The 21050-nt window shown below is 48.2% G+C and overlaps 1 protein-coding gene across 1 annotated transcript in view; it reads left to right on the plus strand.

Moving 5' to 3' along the window:
• The window catches only part of ABLIM3 (actin binding LIM protein family member 3), a 142317-nt gene that overhangs the window by 98297 nt on the left and 22970 nt on the right, over positions 1-21050 (plus strand). Inside the window, exons 9-17 of the mRNA XM_007447491.1 lie at positions 2717-2775; positions 4981-5052; positions 10344-10499; positions 12062-12091; positions 12599-12725; positions 13352-13450; positions 14606-14653; positions 16970-17104; positions 18717-18781. Of these exons, the coding sequence (XP_007447553.1) occupies positions 2717-2775; positions 4981-5052; positions 10344-10499; positions 12062-12091; positions 12599-12725; positions 13352-13450; positions 14606-14653; positions 16970-17104; positions 18717-18781 (791 nt within the window). The remainder of the gene's footprint in view (positions 1-2716; positions 2776-4980; positions 5053-10343; positions 10500-12061; positions 12092-12598; positions 12726-13351; positions 13451-14605; positions 14654-16969; positions 17105-18716; positions 18782-21050) is intronic.

Raw genomic sequence — 21050 nt, forward strand, 5'->3', positions numbered from 1 at the left:
AAAAAAAAAAAAAAAAAAGAGGTGTTAGCAAATTGAATTTACAGGCCTGGCAGAGAGGTGGGTGGGTTCCCAAACCTTAAATAATCCACAGTGTTACAGGTATGGGGTGTGCTGTAACCAGTCAGAGAGAGAAGGCTGAATGCTGACTCCGCTAAGGATTAAAAACAGCCTTAATGCCTGGCTGAGGGACAGTTTTGGAGATCTAGGTTTCTATCTCTGAGTCAACTGATACAGAAATAGCTAATCCTTCACTTCCATCACATTTACAGGAGGTTTTAACTGCAGAACCTGGAATTGTGGGTGATAGTCTCAGAGGATGAGCGTGTAACTCGTGGAATCAGGAGTCTAACAAGCAAAAAGTGCACCCAATACTTTGTACTTCCCACTCCCCTGCCCTTAATCCTTGTTCTGCCTTATAAGACATGATGAGCAAGTTAATCTCTCTTCCCACAGAGGCATTAAACTATTCAAAAACCCTTTTCCCCATTCTGTTATATCTTCTCTTCTCCATGGAGAAGACCCTGCCTTAAGGCCTAATTTTGAGTCGCCTCTCCATCCTGATTACCATTGTCCTGTGGGTGCATATCAGTCTGTCTCTTTTTCTAAAATACAAAGATGGGACCCAACCAGTCACTCATTCATTTCTGAATCAGGTAGTCTTTTAGGATGAGAGCTATTGACTGATGACATATGCAGACCCTAATCTTACAGGGGTCTTCATGAACAAATCATCTTTTCTTACCTTCATTTATCTAAGTTTATTGCTAACCTCCAACAGATCCTTTCCCTCTTTAATTTAAATGATACACTGCCAAAACCCAAACTTCTGATTTTTTAAAATTTCTAATTATAGTTTCTTTCTCCCTTTTGATCCCTCCCCCACCCATCCACCCCCCACACACACTTCTTATAAAAACCTGCTTTCCTGTATGCAGAATGCTGAAGCCATCTGTGGTTCAGCCTTATTTCAGAACAGATACGTCAGTGGCATGGAGAGACGATCTAGTCTGATGCCCTCGCTTTACACACCGTTTCCCCCTCTGAGAACCTCTGTCTGACCTTTTACCTTGCCTGTGCCTCTTTCACTTAATCTCACAACCTTCTGAGGCATGTGTCCACTTCATCCATTTCCTACAGTGACCTGTAACATGTGCTTCCTGCCAGAGCCACTGCAATAAACAACTTCTGGTGGATTCAGCAGCAACTCGGAGAGGACCAGAAATGCTCTCCCTAATAATTCCCGAAGCTACGACCCCAACCCCACCACTTGGTAGTGGACACACCCTAAGATTGCCGGATCAAGCTGCAGACCCAGAGTCCCTCTACTGGGCTTTGAGAGCCATTGCACTTTACATTAGAAGAAAGTAATCTCATACAGAGCCAATTAGGAACACCCAAGAACATCAGCAAAGAAGAATCAGAGAGCCCCATCCCACAAGTGACAAAACTGGCCCTAGAATTAGAATTTTTAAAACTGGCCCTAGAATTAGAATTTTTAATCTCCAAGACCATCCAAAGCCCACCTCATTGTTATTCAGATGAAGCAAGTGGGACGGAGCAGAGCCCCAGCAGGGCTCCTTACTTTGGGCCCCTCCTCTCACCACCATGTTTTTAGGCCTCATTGTTCAACCTTACACCACCCCCCTGTCACTTAGCCAGTATCCAGTCCTAGGGGTTCCAGGCAACAAACCATAATGGAAAAGATATTCTAAAAATGAAGTCAGACAAACAAATGCCATCTGGGTGCTCAGGAATCTAGCCATTTGCTGGCTCCTTTCCTTTTAGGGTCGATTACAAGAGCAGTGGCACCAGAGGGATAATATGTTCCTATTTTTCCCTCTAATCCAGGACACCTGTCCTTTCTTTGGGGAATGTGTAATATTTGGGGCTTCTTCTCAGCACATGACCAGCCACCTGTTGCTCATGCCTTTCCAAATTGGCCTCTCCGATTTGGGGCTGGCCAACTGGACCCCCATCCACAATAGAATGTGGGCAGCCGACTATGCTAAGTTTGAAGAGTCTGGAGTCTCTTAGAAATTAGCAGGTCAGGATAGTGCTCTCAAGCAGAATATATACATCATGACACCCCCTTCCCTTAAATGTGATAGCTCTGGTAGACTGTCATAAGTCTTTGAAGAGAAAGGAAGGCTGGAGTTCACCACAGTCTGTCCCTTTATTTCACCTCCACTGCCATTCATTCGTTCAACAAATATTTATCGACCACCTGCTCTGTGTCACTCACTGCCGATCGTCCACTCATGTAATCACCCCACAAACATGTACGGGGCCTCTGCTGGGAGCAAAGCCCCATGCTGGATGCCATGGGAGACCCAGCAATGAAGAAAGCTCAGCTCCCACCCAGAAGGAGCTCTTAATTTACTGGGAGTGATAAATCCACAAGCTACTATGTGTTAAGGCCATATGTGCTGGGAATGATACGAAGAACGATGGATCATAGAGGAGAGAGAAGTCACTCCCAGCTGGCAGGTAAGAAGGGTCACAAGATGTCATGTGAGATGTGGACCTCGAGGAAGGGCAGGGTTTGTACAGGCAGAGTGCATGGGTGGTTGAATCGATGTGGTGGCAGAGATCTGAAAACCAGGGGGTCCTCCTGGCTGCTGTGCAGGGGAGTAAATGGAGGTGGAGGTTGGGGAGAGACCCCAAATTCTAGTAGATGTGAAAGATCTGAGGCTTTGTTATTTTCCTGGCCCCTTAGGCTCCGAGGTTTGGCACCCCATCTGCAAACAGGCAGCCCGGGCAGATAAGAAGTTAAAGGTAAGCAAGCTGGTGGCGATACCAAACCAGCTACTTCTAGCCACAGGCTGGGGGCACTGTGCTTCACTAGAGAGTCACTCCTTAGTGTGTACACTTTCAAATGTGTGCCTGTATCCTTGGATTTCCTTAATAGTAACATCCACCTCATGGGGTTTTTGAAGGGATTAAGACGTTGGATGTGAGAGCACTTTGAAAACGGTAAAGCGCTGTGTGAATGTGAGTTTTTAGTGTTTCTGGGGTGAGGCTATACCCTTCCCATTACTTACCAAGATGGTGACCTCTCTGAGGCACATAGGCCATGGTTTTTCCCGAGCCGAAGGTCATTAATAACAGTGGTTAAAATTGTCACAGAAATTGACAGTTTGCAAGGCATCTTCACAGCCACCGTCTGATTTGATTTAACACCATTGGGCAGGTGGGTTAGGAATTGTGTCTTTGCTTTGCTTGTGAGAAAACCAAGGCCTTAAAGAGGGTGGTGACTTGCCCACAGTAATGCAGCCGGGCAGAAGCACAGCCAGCGTCCCCAGGCACATGCTAGAGCAGCTGAGGTCTTGTGTCCGTCTGAATGACTGTGCTCTGATAAGTACTAGGAAGTCCTGTGAATCTGGGTTCTTGATCCAAGGACTGCAAGAGGGGTGGGGCACAGCTCCTGAGTCTTTGATGGTATGGAGGGGAGACCTGGGTTGTGTGTTGGGGTGTCTCTACACTCTGGCCCCCAGATATCAACTTGGCCCTTGGGACGCTATTAAAGTTACCTGCTAGAATCTCAACTAAAAACACATGTGTACAGTTTCTGACCAGCTGGTTAAACATTATCCCCTTTGCCATCTCATCTGTTTCATTTGTGAAAGAGCTGGTCTATTGATGCATATTTTTTTTGAGCTGTGAGTTCCCCTGTTTCTTCCAAGGCCTCTCCCTTTTAAGGTCTAAGAAAACCTTATTGTCCTTTTCTTCCACAGTTTCCTTCTCTTCGTTGGCATTTCTCAAATTTCAGTTATCCCTCTACAGCCCCGATGCTTTTTGCTGTATCTGTGTATCACCCGTATTATTATATGCTTCATTTTTTTCTTTACATCAACTCACTACTTTTTACTTCATCAAACTTATTTTAAAATAAAACTTTATATCACCCAGTGGAAAACCCGTATTATTTTTTATAAATAGAAGGTTAACCCTAAATTAATTCATTGAAAATGAAATATTTCGTAACAATAACTCTTAGAAATTCTAGCTAAATCATGTTACCTGAACTCTCTTTATTTAAAAAAAAAGGAGGGGGGGTGAGGTGTGGAAGGTGGAATTAGCAATTGTTATTGAAATGTATTAGGACCAAATTAAGACTTCCGCCTTGATCTAACCAAGAGGACTGAAATAGAATTTTACATTTTATTCTCTCGCTCTGTGACGCAGTATTGTCAAATTTTCTGCCAAAATTCATCTCCCCAGAGCCACACTAGTTCGCAGTCTACAGTTTGGGAAACAGTGCTATATATTCCAACTTAGAATGCTTTAAGTTGCAGGATGAGAGGTGTGGAAGGGAATGTAGCAGTCCTTGAGACCAGCCCCTGCATTTCACAGATCAGGAATTCAGGCTCCCTAAAATCGCATAGTTTACCAGTGGTCCTTGATTTCCAATCTGTTTACTTTTTAACCACGTCATGCTCTTAGATGCAGCAAGATAAACTTTGTGCTGTTCTGTTAAAGGAGCCATCATCATTGCCATTGTCCAGAGAAAGATTTTTTAAGTTTCTCACTTAGGTTGATGTCATTTTGCAATGGATACACTATAAAAAGAATCAGTATGTTGTGCAATTACATGACGTTTAACCTACCTTTATGTTTTGTATAAACAAACTGCTAAGGAATGATGCTAACCAGTTTTATTCATTTAAAGTAAATACATTATTGACTGGGATAAGCCAAAATGAAGTTTTATGAGTAGCTTCCTATCTAAAAGGCCAATTAAAAATGTTTAAAAAAAATCCTGTTCAACAGCGTAAAGTCCTGTGCATTTCCAATTTCATTCACAATCAGACATTGATTAAAAAGGCAGAAAATAAAGAGACAGTACAGAAACAGCCAGAGAGTGCTTTTAGCAGTATTGCTAATGTTCCCTGAAGAACTGCGTTCTTATAGCCCCATCTCCCCGCTCCCCACAAGGTTGGAGATGCCGTCTCTCACCCTCTGTCTTCATCTCTCCCACAGCATAGGCGGACGTCTGAAACTTCCATCTCACCCCCTGGATCTAGCATCGGGTCACCCAACCGAGTCATCTGCGTACGTATCAGTTTTCAGCCACCGAACAGCCTTGCTCATCCCCAGGCCTGTTAATTAAAGAGTCTCTAAGGACAGCCAAAGACAGCAGTCAGGTTTCCATCCAGCCGATGTCTAGTGTGTGCCTGTCATGTGCTAGACTCCGTGCTAGGTCCTGAGGATGCAGTCGGGGACAGGGAAGACACGGACCCTCACAGAACCCACAGCCTTGTAAATAGTTACAGGGATAACATCAAGTTCAGTAGAAGCTCTGAAACCAATATGATGTGCCTCTTCCCCCTGAGTCCTTGAGACCAGGGCAAAGTGAAATTTGGGTCAGAGTGGTGTTTGGAGTGGGTCTTGGGGGGGATGTTGATGTGGAGATAGTGGCGTGTGATAAAGAGGCAGACAGGAGGAAGAAGCCATATGAATGTGGAAACATGACTATAAAGGGTTTGCAAATATAAAGAAGAGCTTTCTAGTCGTGTGAGAAGTCCAGGGATGGAGCAAACTACGCGCATGTGTCTGAGTTCCCAGCCCCAGAGGCATTGAAACACAGAGACACTCCTCATTTACAGGGATGTGGCAGAACAGACAAGAGTTGAGTCAGATGACCTCACAGGTCCCTTGGATATGTAATTTATTCATTCATTCATTCATTAAGCAAATGCATCCTTGAATGTCTCCTCTGGGCTAAGTGCTGGGCTCTGGCGCGCTGCACCTGCCTGTCCTCATGACGTTGACCCCATAAGTCCATGGATAATCAGATGCCATTCTAATAAGTGCTAGGGAGAAAAAGTGCAGGGTGCTCTGATGATGCTGCAGATGGACAGAGGGACCTGACAGTCTAGGACCAGTTGGGAGAAGAGTCCTGAGGAAGAAACAGTTAAGCCCACGCCCGAGAGATAAACAGAAGTTAGGTAACGGAGGTGAGGAACGCAGAGCCGGAGAGGACTGCAGTGAGCAGGGGAGGGGCCTGGCAGTCAGCACACCTCTTGCAGCCTTTCTCATGTCAAAGGGCCATGAAGACCAGAAAGGAGGGAAGTGGTCCAGAGCAGGAAACCCACTCCTCATGAGAAGCTCTAGAGACAGTCCCCAAACAAGCCAGCCCTGAGTAGGCCCTGCCCACCATTGCTTCATCATTATTTCACTCCAGATCCACATTCAGTTTCGTCCTCGATCCCTGGATAATGCCCATCGATGAGACTATTTCCTTTCCTTTCTTCCTCTGTTCAAATGAAAAAAAGACGTAAGAGTTATCATTGACTGCAACTTCAATATGGGTCAGCACGGCCATGTGGCTCCCACAAAAGATAAGAGACTTTGATCACAGGCTGTCCTCATTGAAGATTCCAGTCCAGAACAAGAGAGATGATAGCTCCCCTGGTGCTGTGAATGGGGCCAGACCACAGTAGGATTAATGAGCTCAGTTTCAGGGCCTACAGGGTGAGAAGATTACTGACAAACGTGAGCATGTCTCCAGAAGAGCGTTACCAGACACACACAGCTGCATAGAATGCCACTACCCCCTAGCTGGCCTCCCTGGGCTTCTGGGAAGCCGCCTTAAATTTTGTGAATTGAGTTAGGCCCAGATGACGTTCACCCTGGCATTCTGGAGGAAGCTCGTAGAGTTGCCCCTGTGAGAAGCAGCCCCTCTACAGATGAACAGCAGCAGCTGGAGACACCTGCCATTGTGCCCTTCAAATGGGGGCTTATCCACGGAGACCAGTTACCCCTGGCATATCCCAGCATTGGCCTGTGTCTCCCCTCCCGTATTCTCCTGCTCTCACCTCCAGCTTCTCTGGGGAATGACTGCCCTTGTCATGTGAGCCATGTTTTAAGTCAGACCATTCCACACATGGTTTCCAAATTCAGGGAAGAATCCATCCAACCACTTTTGGGACATTTAGTAACAGGCAGAGAGATCCAGTATTGGTTCAGTGTTCATAAATATGGAGGTTTGGTATTAAAATAGAATGATCAGTGAACCTGGAGGAGGCAAGTTCTTTCAAACTTTGCTCCACTCCCCACTGACTGCTAGAATCATCTCCAGCCCCATGTGTTCTCTTCCTTCCTTCCTGGATAATTATGTTAGGATGCCTCTGTTCCATCACTGTGCCTCCAGACCTAAGGCTCATTTATAACCCAGTAAACAAGGAAGTATAGGAAGAAATATAAATTTAGTATTTTTGAGGTTTGGAGTAAAGTGCCCAGATAAATATTGACAAGTTTGTAAGATGCCAAGAGCTCTCAAGGTCAAAATCTAACATCCCATGATAAAAGGCAGCAGTTAATTCAGCAAGTGGACTCTCCTATTAAGGTTCCCTCTACCCACACCCCACCAAATTGGTACAGTTGTGGGTGTCTGGCCTGGGCAGTCTCTGGCAGAAATGAGATGGCACACCTCAAAGGGTTTAAGTGTGGAGGGAGTGTGTACAGAATTGTGGGCAGGGTCAGGGGACCCACAAGACCTAGTGCAGCATCCAGAGTCAGCAACAACAGGAGGCTGTCACCACCCTAAGCCTAAAGGGAAGGGCTGGCCAGAGCTGCATCTGTGGCAGAGCAGCCGGGACAGGAGCCAAGTCCATCACGGCCGGGCAGGGCGGGTGCAAGGGAGACATGTACACAGCCCCGCTCTCCACTCAGCCTCAGCCTGCAGGTGCCCCTCATTAGCCAAACCCAGCTGAAAGCCAGGGAGCCTGTGACACAGTCCGTGGGACCTCAGAGCTCAGACCAGGGCCAGGAGGAGTGGGCAGTGGGTCTCAGGTGAGCAGACAATGAACAGCACGGTGCCCAGACAGCAGAAGGATGGGATGGGGATGAAGGAGTGGAAGGGCCTTGGGAAGTGTTTAAAACATCAGCAGTCCCAGGGTCTTTATGAAAGTTGCTCTCTCTATGGCAGTCTTGGCCCTGAGAATTACCTGGCCCCCCAGACACTGGGAGAACGTTATAGGATAATACAGTCTTCTTGGATTCTCTCTTAATCTACCTTATCTCGGGACCTTGTAAGCCACAGTGGTTTTGGGGGACAGATCCTGACTGACCATAGCAGAAACCGGGTGACCAGAAACAGAGGGAATGGCTGGAGGATGCAGATGTGGAAAGGACGTGGCTTCAGGAGCCACGAGATAGAAGCTGTCCTGAGTGGGGGAAGCTGTCTAAGTCCTTGTGGTTCTAGAGGGTTGAACTCAGGCCAAGGCAGGTGGTAGGTAGAGGCTCGCTTCAGTTCGATGCGAGGAGCAGCTCTCTGAGTGCAGCCCTCTGCCGGTTGTTAAGACGGTGAACTCGCCATCCTGGGAAGCCAGGAGAGGCCAGTGGAGGGGGCAGGCTCCCAGGCTAGACTGCCTGGGTTTGAATTCTGGTACAGCTACTTATTAGCTGTGACCTTGGGAGAGTTCACTGATTTCTCTGTGCCTGTTTCCTTTTGCAAAAACGAGGATAATATTAGTATGTACTATTAGAGTTGGCGGTTGTATGGATTAACGGAGTTAAACCATATAAGCGACTTAGGTTGGAGTCTGGCTCACAATAAGTGGTCATCAAGTGTTAGCTAGTGTTTTACTGCCGTGATTAATTCTGTCTTTACAATCTTCATCATCTTCTTCAAGGATGCTGTGAATGAAGATGCCCTCACTGTGTGGGGTTTGGAAGGCTGGATTCAGCCCTACTGGCTAAGTGGTACAAGTTGCAGAATCTTTTGAGCCTCAGTTTCCTCATCTGGAAAACAGGAATCATATTTTTTTAATTTACTTTTTATTTTATGTTGGAGTATAGTTGATTTACAATGTTGTGTCAGCTTCAGGTGTACAGGTGTACTGTAGCTAAGTCAGCTAAAGTGACTTAGCTATACATACACATATATCCTTCCTTTTTCAGAGTCTTTTCCCATATAGGTTATTACAGAATATTGAGTAGCGTTCCCTGTGCTATACAGCAGGTCCCTGTTGACTGTCCATTCCATGTATAGTAGTGTGTATATGTCAATCCCAAACTCCCAGTCTATTCCTCCCCGCTCCCACCTTTCCCCCTTGGCAACCATAAGTCTGCTTTCGAAGTCTGTGAGTCCGTTTCTATTCTGCAAATAAATTCATCTGTATCATCCTTCTAGATTACACATATAAGTGATATCATATGATATTTGTCTTTCTCTGTCTGACTTACTTCACCCAGCATGACAATCTCCAGGTCCATCCATGTTGCTGCAAATAGCATTATTTCACTCTTTTTTATGGCTGAGTAATAATTCCATTGTATATACGTACCACGTCTTCTTTATCCATTCCTCTGTCGATGGACATTTAGGTTGCTTCCATGTCTTGGCTCTTGTAAATAGTGCTGCTGTGAACATTGGGGTGCATGTATCTTTTCGAATTATGGTTTTCTCCAGATATATGCTCAGGAGTAGGATTGCTGGATCATATGGTAGTTCTATTTTTAGTTTTCTGAGGAACCTCCATACTGTTCTCCATAGTGGCTGTACCAATTTACATTCCCACCAACAGTGTAGGTGGGTTCCCTTTTCTCCACACCTTTTCCAGCATTTATTGTTTGTAGACTTTTTGATGATGGCCATTCTGACTGGTACAAGGTGATACCTCATTATAGTTTTGATTTACGTTTCTCTGATAATTAGTGATGTTGAGCACCTTTTCATGTGCTTTCGGGCCACCTGTATGTCTTCTTTGGAGAAATGTATATTTAGATTCTTTTGAATTTCATTCTTTTACATGTAGGTGTCCAGTTTTCCCAGCACCACTCATTGAAGAGACTGTCTTTTCTCCATTGTATATTCTCGCCTCCTTTGTCAATAGATTAATTGACCATAGGTGTGTGGGTTTATTTCTGGCATTTCTCTCCTGTCCCATTGATCTATATTTCTGTCTTTGTGCCAGTGCCATACTGTTTTGCTGACTATAGCTTTGTAATATAATCTGAAGTCAGGGCGCCTGATTCCTCCAGCTCCATTTTTCTTTCTCATAATTGTTTTGGCTATTTGGGGTCTTTTGTGTTTTCCATACAAATTTTTAAAAATTTTTGTCCTAAAAAATAAGAATAATATTGACACTTACTACACAGAGGCATCCTGACATTTGGAGGAGATCATCCCTATACAGCACAGGACCTCACACATATGTTCTGTCAATGTGGTGTCAGTGTGAGCCCAGGTGGAATGAATGACCTGTCTTATTCTCACATTCTGCAAGTCTTCCATCCTAGATGGAGAAGCTCATACCCCTCTGTGCCTGGCTTTTGTTTCCTCTCCCCTTTTCGGCTTATCTTTCTGCTTCTTTCCTGTCCATTTCCCTCTTCCTCAGGCTAAAGTGGATAATGAGATCCTTAATTACAAAGACCTGGCAGCTCTCCCCAAGGTTAAGTCCATCTACGAGGTACAGCGCCCCGACCTCATTTCCTACGAGCCTCATTCCAGATACACGTCCGACGAGATGCTGGAGAGGTGTGGCTATGGAGAGGTACGGCATCTCGCCCTCTCTCTGGGGCTGTTGGAGGAGAGGAGGGCCCTCAGGGTCCCCAGGCCCCTCCATCACAGAGACTTCAGCCGCCATAGTGTTGGCCCCCAGACTCTTTTAAACTGGTATTTATAGTCGACACTTAAAAATCAAGTGATTTCATCCAAAATCTGGCTACTCTTGAAAAATCGGAGCTGGTAACACTACACCAGTGTTTCCACCACCTAGAGATGGGGAGCAGCTCCCTCTATAGGCAGGACATGGGCTCCCCAGTTCTCCCTGATCCCCACTACTCTCTGAGAACCCCAACATAAAAGCCAAGAACCTGTGACCACTTATCACCTGAGCTGTTGTTTCTCTTACAGTGGAGAGATTTTATACATAGCCTACGGCTCTCATCCCCAGCTGTGCTCAGTGGCCACTTAGGTTTATAATCCCCAGTTAGGTAGGTTCTCTGGGTGCTGCCCCTGGCCTTAAGCCCCTGTGCTCAGAGCAAGAGACACTCTTATAAAAAGTACACATCAGAAGGCTTTTGAAATAATTAAATGGTTGCTGGACAAGAGAAAGTGTTTCCTGGAGAAGGCAGGGTGGCTGTTACCCTGGAGGTCCTGACAGTTTACATCCCAGGAGGTTTTCTCACCCCACCCCAGGCCCCTGAGCTGAGATCATCTGGAGCTTCAGAAGGAGCCCTGGCCTCATCTGTACTTCCTTTCTAAGGAGAATGGGGTTCCATTTGGTTTAAGAGCCCAATGCTGAGATTGAGATTCTCTTAAGTTCTGGCCTCTGAAATGGACCAGGAAAAGGGGACCAAGCGTTTGGTAGAAGCTGATTCTCCTGAAGCCAGAGATGGCAAACTGGGGCCCATAGGCCACAGCCAGCCCCCAGATTTGTTTTGTTTCACTCACAGAGTGTCTTTTTAAAATGTAAACTAGTTGTCAACATTTAAACATTAGGAGATTTCACATAAGAGTCTGCGCTTCTGCCTTGTCTTGGAAACTTAAGAAGCTGTGTTAGCATGGGATGGACGGTCCAGCCAGGCCTGGGTGCCCTGGAGCTGAGCGCCATCCCCTCTGCAGGCGGTGCCTTCCATCCCCAGCTTGCCCCCCACCCCCCAACCGGCCCAACTCCTGCATTGATGGCATCAGCCTGGCCCTTGCTTGGCCCTGCATTTGGGAGCCTTGCCCTGGGTCCTGTCCTTATGAGCCACAGAAGGGCGTGAACTGGTAGAGGCACAGGGAAGGGCCATGAACTGGCTCTGAGCTTGCGGTGGGGAAGCCTGGGCCCAGGTGAAGACCCTACCGCTTCTTCCCTGAGGGGCCCCGAGCCATCTCATCTCCTCTCTGGGCTGTGGTTTTTTCCCTTTGTAAAAAGAGCATAGTCTCAAGGTTTCCTCCCACCCGTGAGCACTGCTGATATTCTGGGGAGCTGAGGCCGTTCTCTGGGGTGGGGGACAAGGGGCGGCTGCAGGCTTCTCTCTGCTCCCTGTAACCACTCTCTGTCCCTCCCTCTTGCCCTCCTCTCTCCTTGCACTCCTTCCATGGCTGCCTTCAAACTTCGCTTCCAAGTCGCTGGGGACCTTATCTCCCTACTCCCAGGTAATTAAACTGGTTCCAGGACACCTTTTCTATAGTTGTGTCCTTTATGCTGACCAAGCAGACCCCCAATCCCCTCCCCCCCGCGACCCACTGAAGCCCCTGAAGGTGTTCCCCCAATGCAAGCAGAGACAGGGAGACTTAGGAGCATGACCTGGAGGAAGTGGCAGTGGCTTAAAGGGTAGAGATGGCTGGGAGCGAACCTTTCTACCCAGAGATGGCCTCCCTGATGCTTCTGTGATCCTTGGCCAGGATTCCAGGGTCCTGACCCACGGGTTCCATTCAAGGGCACATGAGTGATGGGTGAAGGCCCTGGAAAGTCTCTGCAGCCTTCCTCGGGCTGTGCATGTAACCCAGGGAGGGGGTCTCTGTATTCAGAAGGGCAAAACCATGCTTCAGCCCCTGCGATCCCAGATTCCATGTCACTTCCCCACCTGACTGCTGGACCTTGGGGCTATAGGCCCCCCTAATTGCAGATCTTGCTTATTATGGCCCTGCTTCCTCCCCCAGGACATCTATGAGAACCTGGACCTCCGGCAGAGACGGGCCTCCAGCCCGGGATACATCGACTCCCCCACCTACAGCCGGCAGGGCATGTCCCCCACCTTCTCCCGCTCTCATCACTATTACCGCTCTGGTAAGGAAGGGGGAAGCTCCCAAAGGGACAGGAAGAGCCAGCGGGTGACAACACAGTGCCTAGACAGCATGGGGCTTCCCTGGGTTATCTCCCTTACAACATGGTCCTCTGGGGGATCGTGGCCACCCAGGCGTCACTGAGTCCCTGCAGATGCCACTGGCAGGGGAAGAAGATGCAGCGGGAAGGTGGGTGGCGTGCTGCTGCGGGGAGGGGAGTGGCAGGAAGCCCAGCCGTCCTGGCTGGAAGAAAACGTCTCCATCCTCATCCTCTGTCCTGTCCCATCCAGAAGGCAGAGCCAGAGGATCAGAAATGGGGAAAGTGTCCTGGGCTTCACCTGAGGGCCACCCTGAGGTTAGGGATGAAGCAGGCAGAGCAATTAAGGGAGGGGCCCAGGTGGGGAGCTAAGAGAAGCCTCAGTGCTGTTGACTCTTACAACCCACAAAATCTGACTTTGGGGTGAAGCAAGACAACAGGGTCAAGCCTGTTTCTGCAGACCCGGTGCATGAGAGCACAGCCCCCATCCCTGCTGTCATCACCTCACTGCTGCCGTAACCACCGCCACTGCATTAATGCCTGTTTTCTCTGTGCCTCTGCTCTCTCTGGGGACCACTGCCTGCGTGCTCCAGGGCCCGAGAGTGGCCGGAGCTCTCCATACCATAGCCAGTTAGATGTGAGGTCCTCCACTCCGACCTCTTACCAGGCTCCCAAGCACTTTCACATCCCAGGTAGGCTGCCAGCCCGGAATTCCTGGCATGGGTGCATGCTCTGTGGGGTCGCTGGGCGCCCTGCACCGGCACCGAGGAGAAACTGGGTGCTGGGGACCCTCCCTAACCAGTCACCCGCACTAACTGGCCTCCAGCTCCGACACACCCACTGGCCTTAGCCCACTCCCTAGACAGAACCAGCCTTGATTAGGACCACCAGGAAGCAGCCCAGGGAAGTGCCTCGAATGTCCAAGGGCTGTGATGGGACATGGCAGTAACTGTGCTGAAGGTCATGGGCTTTTGGGATTGAATCCTTGATTCTGCTGCTTATAAGCTTGTGACCTCAGACCAGCTACTTAGCTTCCTTGAGCCTGTGGTGTTCCTTCTGGACAGCCAGGCACTGTTCTGGGTCCTGGAAGTGCAACTGTGCTCAAACCAGCCCAGATCCTTCAGGGTGTTTAAGTTCTAATGTGGGAGAGAGCTAATAAACGAGTAAACAAATAAGTAAAAGGATGATTTCAGGAGATATAGGTGCTAAACATAGTAAAACAGGGCACTGCGATAGAGTGACGACGTGGGGGAGGCCGGGGTATGTGAGGTGGTCAGGGAGGGCTTCTTGGAGGAGGTGACAATGAAACCAAAAGAGACCCCAGGGAAAAACATCCTGGGCAGAGGGAACAGCAAGTCCAAAGGCCCTGAAACACTGAGCCTGCAGCTGGCCAGCATGGCTGGAGGTGGTGAGCATGAGGTTGCCCCAGAAAGGTCCCATCCAGCCTACTGGGGAGGAGGGGGTGAGAGTGCTAACTGTGGCTGCGGGGTTCTGGGGACGCCCATGTGGAATGAGGCATGGCTGCTGGGTGGGCACCTTCCCGCATGGGGTCTTGCTGAGCACGCGCCTGCCTTATGCCTTTATGCCCACCATCCAAGCCCCAAGCCCCTGCCTCAGCCCCATTTGAATCCATCCATTCCTTTCCCCTCACCTTTCTTGGAACCTGATGGGATGAGGTTGGAAGCTCACCTTTAGAAGAGGAAGCCCACTGGGGGAAAGATGGGGGAGCCTTGGGAGAAGTTGCTAACCACCTCTGTCTTCTGGGACCCCCTGACCAACTGGCCGTCTCCTTTTCTCCTGTCTTTCTCTCTCTCCTCCCCACTGTCCCTTCCCGGTCTGACTGGCAGCTGGAGAAAGTAACATCTACCGGAAACCCCCGATCTACAAACGGCATGGTATGGTCCGGGGCAGAGAGGGCTTGGCCAGGCACGGGGAGGGGCAGTTAATCATCTGTGCAGATGGCTCTGTAGGGCCACCAGAGGGACACATACAAGGCTGCAACTCAGTCCTTCTTGTCGGCTGCCCCCCAGTCACTCAAGGTGGCCTTGGGGAGGGGGTTGGTGTCATTTCAAAACGGCAAGGAAGGCCTTGTATCCCCTACATCCTTTCCCACCATCTCCTCACTACCCACCTTGCCCTGCTATCTGCTATCCTAAAGCCCATGGTCAGAGAAACCGTTGTCAAATGCATGTAGCCCTGGGAGAGTGACACTCCAAGGCGCTGGTACTCAGACTTGGACGTTCATTAGAATCATGTGGAATGCATACAGATTCCTGGGCCCACCCCAGACTTCATGAATCCAAATTTTGTATTTGTTACAGTTTCTCCAGGTGATTCTAATGTCCAGCCCAGCTTGGGAACCACTGCTCTAAACTGTTCTCAGTCACCGTGTCCTGAGAGTAGATGGAGGCCTGGAGAAGGGGATACGGATGAGAAAGGAGCTGAGGGTGCCTTCATTCATTCATCCATATAGTGTTTCTTACAGAAGTGTCTGAGGGCCAACTGCACCCAAGAGATTTATTTAAAAAACAGATACCTTGGCCCCCTCCCCTGCCCTAGACTTCCTTAATTAGAAATACTAAGAGTTTGCCCTATGAATCTGCCCTGTAACCAGTTCCATTCACAATTCCTACCTGTGCTCCCTGTGGGAGCCACCACTGAGACTTGTTCGTTCTTTCAAAAGCACTCAGTTGAATGAGCACACCCCTTCCTCTGAAGATGCAGAGGCACAGCTGCCACCCTGTACCACCCTTAGGTACCTGTGGGTGCCTATGGGGTCACAGGGGGAACACAGAATTGGACGAGCATGGAGACAGGCAGAAGCAGCCCTGTACTGGGATCTAAACTCACTGGGCTGATGGAGGAGGTGGTACAAGCATAAACAGTGGCTCTGGCTGCTTACGATCTGACAATTTAGACAAACATCCTCAACTTCAGAGCGGACTGGGCTGGAGTCCAGGTGAGTCCTGAGCAGTGCACATCTACCTGTGGCTGTGGAGGACACTCCATGTACCCCCAGTGGTCACAGAAAGGCACCAACCCTGACAAAGGTAGTTTAACTTTACATCCAGAAAAGGCCCCCAGGTCCCAAGCCCCTCAGGACTGTGTGGGATTTTGTAGGTGGGCCTGAGGGGCAGCACCAAAGCAGGCTCAGGAGGAGTCTGGGCTGGAGGTGGACTGTGCAGATAAGAGGGTGGATGAAAGGGCTGAATGAGAATGGCTGGAGTGGGAGGGGCTGCACAGGACCCACATCAAAGAGGATTTGCAAGCTTTGGGGGCAAGTGCTGCTGGCTGGCTGAGAGCCATCCCAGGACCCTCTGCTGCTCTGGCTCCACGGAGCCTAGGGCTTGTCCCTATAGCTTCTCCTTCCTGAGAAATGATCAGGGGCCCCATCTCCTTTCCCCAGCCCTCTCTCTGCCCTGGTCAGCTTCTCACCAGTCTTGGGCATGATAGTCATTGCCCTGGAAGGTTTTGTGCCTACAGTGGGTTTGATGGTCACCCCCATGTTGTGGACTTCAGGGGGAAGCTTAGAGCTGGACGACACCTCAGCCAGCAGACCAGTTCTGATAAAGACAAGGAAACTGAGGTGGAGAGGGGCACGATTTGCCCAGTGCTACAGCTGAGTTAAGTGGCAGAACTGGAACCAGAACCCAGCGTTGCTGACTCCCTGGCCAGTGCTCCTTCCCTCAGGCCATCTAGTCTCCCCCAAAGCAGGATTTGTCATTTCAGTATGAGGAGAAAGGTGACCTGACTCAACATGCAGCAGGCCCTGCTTGGCGATCCCACCCAAGATGTGGCTCGAATCCACAACAAGGCTGGCTTCTAGAGGGTGAGGAACGTAGTAAGGGCAAGGACTCACCTGGGACCTGTCTAATCTTACTTAAAGGAGCCACGGCCTTAGTGTTCACTTAGGAGAGTCTGTGGAATTGGTAGGAGGAGCCCTGAGCTGGGGTCTGATCCAGTTCTGGTCTGACTTGCTGTGTGGTCTGAGCAAGACCCTTCCCCTCTCAGGTGTTCAGATTCCCAACCGTAAAATGAAGAGGCTTGGCCTCAGTGCTTTTCCAGCTCCGATGCTCCGTGTCCCAGACCCTGGCCTGAACGTGGCCTCACTCCCCAGGGCTGGAGCCTGGCTGAGACAAGGGAGAGTATGTCCAGGACACTCTTCTAGGACATTCTGCCTCCCTGAAGCGCTCTCTTTGGGTCCTTTGCAGGTGATTTGTCGACAGCAACCAAGAGCAAAACAAGTGAAGACATCAGTCAGGCCTCCAAGTACAGTCCAGCCTACTCGCCAGACCCCTACTATGCTGCCGAGTCTGAGTACTGGACCTACCACGGGTCCCCCAAAGGTATCACCCCTCACAGGGGAGCCAGGACCACAGCCCCGTCACCTACGCCAGGGACACAGGGCCAGCACAGACAGTTGCCCACCCCTTCACGCGATAGTTCATTTATTCATTCAGCAAACAGGTACTCAGGGCAGCCATGGGTCCTAGGGAGATACTAGGAAGCAAACCAGATCAGGTCTGGTTTGTGTATGAGACATCGGCCCCAGCTGAAGAGGGAGGTGATGTACAGCAGGTGAAATACAGGAGGTAGAAGGGCTGATGGTAGGGGCATGCTGTCCGGTCTGGAAGATGACAAAAGCTGCTCAGATGCAGAGCCTCAGCTACCACAGGAAGGGTGAGGAGCAGGTAAGCCAGCAGAGTGTTGAAATGCACATGCAAAGACCCAAGATGGGAGGGTAGGCTCCACTGGAGCAAAGGAATGGCTGTCAGCTCAACCTTGAGCTCAGAGAGGGAGGGGAGGGGGTGGGGGATGAGAGGCCAGATCCCACAGGACCTTGTGGGTTGAGGTCAGGATTTTGGTCTTTATCCAAAATAGGAGGAAGTTGTTAAAAGTGGTGACATGATCAGATTTGTGTTTTTAAGAGACCACTTTGGCTGTAGGTGGAAAATGGTCTGGAGGACGGAAGAGAGAGGATGTTGGGAGATGGAAGTCTCCCACAGGCACCCTGGCAAGGGGTCCTAATGGTCCTCAAGGTGCCATCCCACCTAATCAGACATCCCAGGCTGTTTCTTTTAAGTATGTGGAGGAGTTGTCAGTACGTGCCACTTTGACTCAATACATACTTTGATTCAATACATACAATACTTTAGTAATGAATGTCCATTTTGAACAAAGCTTCATGGGAGCTCAGAGATGACCCTGTGCCACCCTCAAAGAATTCTCCACTTAGAAAAGGGATAAGACACAAGCACAACTACAACCCAAAGTGGACAGTCATCAGTGCCCATGGGAGATAGTGTTCAGAGGCTGCACAGGCAAGAGAGACCAGACCGAACAGGCATGAGCGGGGAGAGGGGGAATCTTAGATGAGAGTATTTCAATCACACACACACACACACAAGAAAAGAAAAAAGAAAAAAAAAGGAAAGACCACCTCCAAAAGCCTTAAGCCAAAACAGGGATTTTCTGGGTCATGTGACCGAAAGTTTTTGAGGCATAGCTGGATCTAGATGTAGACGGTCATCGTCAGGACTTGACCTGTCCTGTGGGTTGGGTGGCTCCAGTCTCAGGCTGATTCTGCCCTTATCATGGGAAGGCGAGTTCTGGCAGGTCCAGGTTACCTCCCATCCTTGGCAGAAAGAGGGCTTTTTCTCCTACCAGCGACAGGAAAAGTCCCAACGCTGAGGTTTATTAGATCTGTCTGGGCAGTCAGCTTCACCTGCACTTTCCAGCCCAAGCATGGGAAGGGATGCTGGCCATCTCAGTATAGGGAGACCCATGGTGGAGGCAGTTCACCGAAGTGCACTTGTGCGGGGTCACTCAGCTAGAAAGTGGTGGAACCAAGAGGAAACCCCCACCTGTCAAGGCTGTACTGCCCCCACTATGCCCTCTCGCCTGAGCAGGCTGAGTGGGGAGCGTGGGCGGGAGCTGATCCTGGCTGTCTTTTGGCAGTGCCCCGAGCCAGAAGGTTCTCATCTGGAGGAGAGGAGGACGATTCTGGCCGCAGCATGCACAAGGTAAGCAGGCCACACCACTGAATGAGATGCTTAGATGGTACGTTACTGAGGACTTGTTCATTTGTGAGGGACAGAAACCAAATTCAAACCCACTCATGATAGAAAAGAGGAATGCAAAACTTGGCAAAACTGAGAAGTCAACTGGTAGGATTAGCTGCAGGTACAACTTGACCCAGCTGCTAAACAAATTGCAATAGGGAGATTCTCTCTGCTCTTACACGCTGGATTGCCTTTGCACTGGCCTCATGCTCAAGCAGGTTCTTCTCACATTGTGGTCAGTGGATGCCAGTGACTTGTGCATCACTGCTGGGGATGGAAGGTAGTGCAGCTGCTGAGAAAGAGTTTGTGGTCCCTCAAAAAGTTACCACATAGAACTACCATAGAAACTGTCGACTGAAAACAAACAAACCGCACGACCCAGAAGTTGAGAACTATGTTTTATTCTGCAGACATACTGAGGACCTAAGCCCAGGAGACAGCCTCTCAGATAGCTCTGAGAGAGTGTTCCAAAGAGGTAAGGGAGGAGCCGGGAATATGTAGGAGTTTTTGCAAAAATGAAACCAGGAAGTCGAACATCACAAGATTGCTGCTAATTAATGAAAAAACAGACATCTACAGTTAATGAATTTAGTGCTTTTCTATGTATAGGAAGATGCAAGCCCTTGGCTCATTGAAATCATTCCTTTAATATGCACCTTAACTATCTAGGGCCAGTATCCTGTTTTTCTCCATTCTGAATCCCCTCAGGCTACACCATTGGTGGTGGCTGCAGAGGTTGATGGCTTCATGGCTTGTTTACTGATACGGCAGGTGACAGTCTTTGCTCACAGTGCTTCCTGTTGGCCATAAATTCAACCAATATATTTGGGAGGCATTTCATGACCAACTTTGTCCCTCAGGGTTAGGAAGGCTCATCCCTTGATCACGCGAAGATTCTGTTGATAGGCCACTCAATGTGCTGATTTGTTTTGGATTAGACCCTGTTGATAATCTAAAATTCTCTGGATCACCCGTCTTATTGGTCTGTTGTGATCCAGGAAATGTTTTCCCTTGTTGCTTCTTCCCAGATCCAGAATTGCACTATTACAGTTATTCTATGTAGAGTTATGTACATGATCAACTAACTCGAGACGTCACTAATTTTGCTGGAGGCTTGGTTACACTTTGGTAATGTAAGAGAAAACAATCTCATAAAACAGGATATAAGTAATACAGCTAGTAACATTAATAAACTGATAGTGCAGCAGAGAGAGGCACAAGGCATAAATAATTTGAAAATGCCAAAAGAGAACAAACTAAAACAGTGATTAGTATAACTAGTTGTAATCTGGTCAAAATAAGCCATCAAGTCCACAGGGGAGCCAACTGGAGAAGCCAAATTCTGGAGGGATCAGGTAGAGAGAAAAAGATAAATGTTTCATCTTCGTTTACAAAGGTATACTTTATCAACTTGTTGAAGGTCATAGTTAGCGTAAGAGGAAAGGTTTTCTGGAAAACAGAGATTAAAAACCAGTATATTTCAGAAAAAAGTCATAAAATTATAAGTCATGTTCATCAATTCATTCAGTCCATGTAATTAATTCCTGTTCATCTAGATGAAGTTGTCGGGTTTTCCATTAGTCTTTTTAAATTTCTTACCCAGTTCAGGAGTAAGATCTAAAAGTTATCAAAAACCTGTATTTATCAAAAGTGCTTTTTATGAATCTTCACTAAGATCTTCATATATAAAAGCATCAGAGTAAAACAATGATTGTGTATAAACAGCAAGACTTAAAATGGCATGGTTAAAGATCTGATTGATTATAATGTAACTGACAAGAAACTTGGATATTTCTGTGACATACAACATCCTAAGTAAGATAACACCTAGAATTATGACTGATAACCTTATACCACCAGGACATACCAGATTTTTAGGAATTCCGTATAAATTTTGGAATATCTGTATTAATGACATTTACCCATACCATTATAACCTAAGAAGGTTTATCTCCAATCACCTGACAGTGCTTCTCAAGTAATTTAACATACGAAATTAGCCTGATTAGTTTAACATTTCTCTCTGAGATGTTGCAGGGTTTCTTTGAAGCATCCCAGGGTTAGCTGGAAGTCAAAAGAACTTCAGTTAGAATTTGTTATTTGGGAAGTTTTGTCAAAAATATCAAAAAGGTTTCAAAACACTTGGTCAAATAGGATCATAGGTCACCGTGAAACAATACTTATTCACTTAAAGTGACAAAAGATTTCGGGCTTCCCTGGCGGCGCAGTG

This window comes from Lipotes vexillifer, unplaced genomic scaffold (genome assembly GCF_000442215.2).
Source record: "Lipotes vexillifer unplaced genomic scaffold, Lipotes_vexillifer_v1.1 scaffold1009, whole genome shotgun sequence".
Lineage (NCBI taxonomy): Eukaryota > Metazoa > Chordata > Mammalia > Artiodactyla > Lipotidae > Lipotes > Lipotes vexillifer.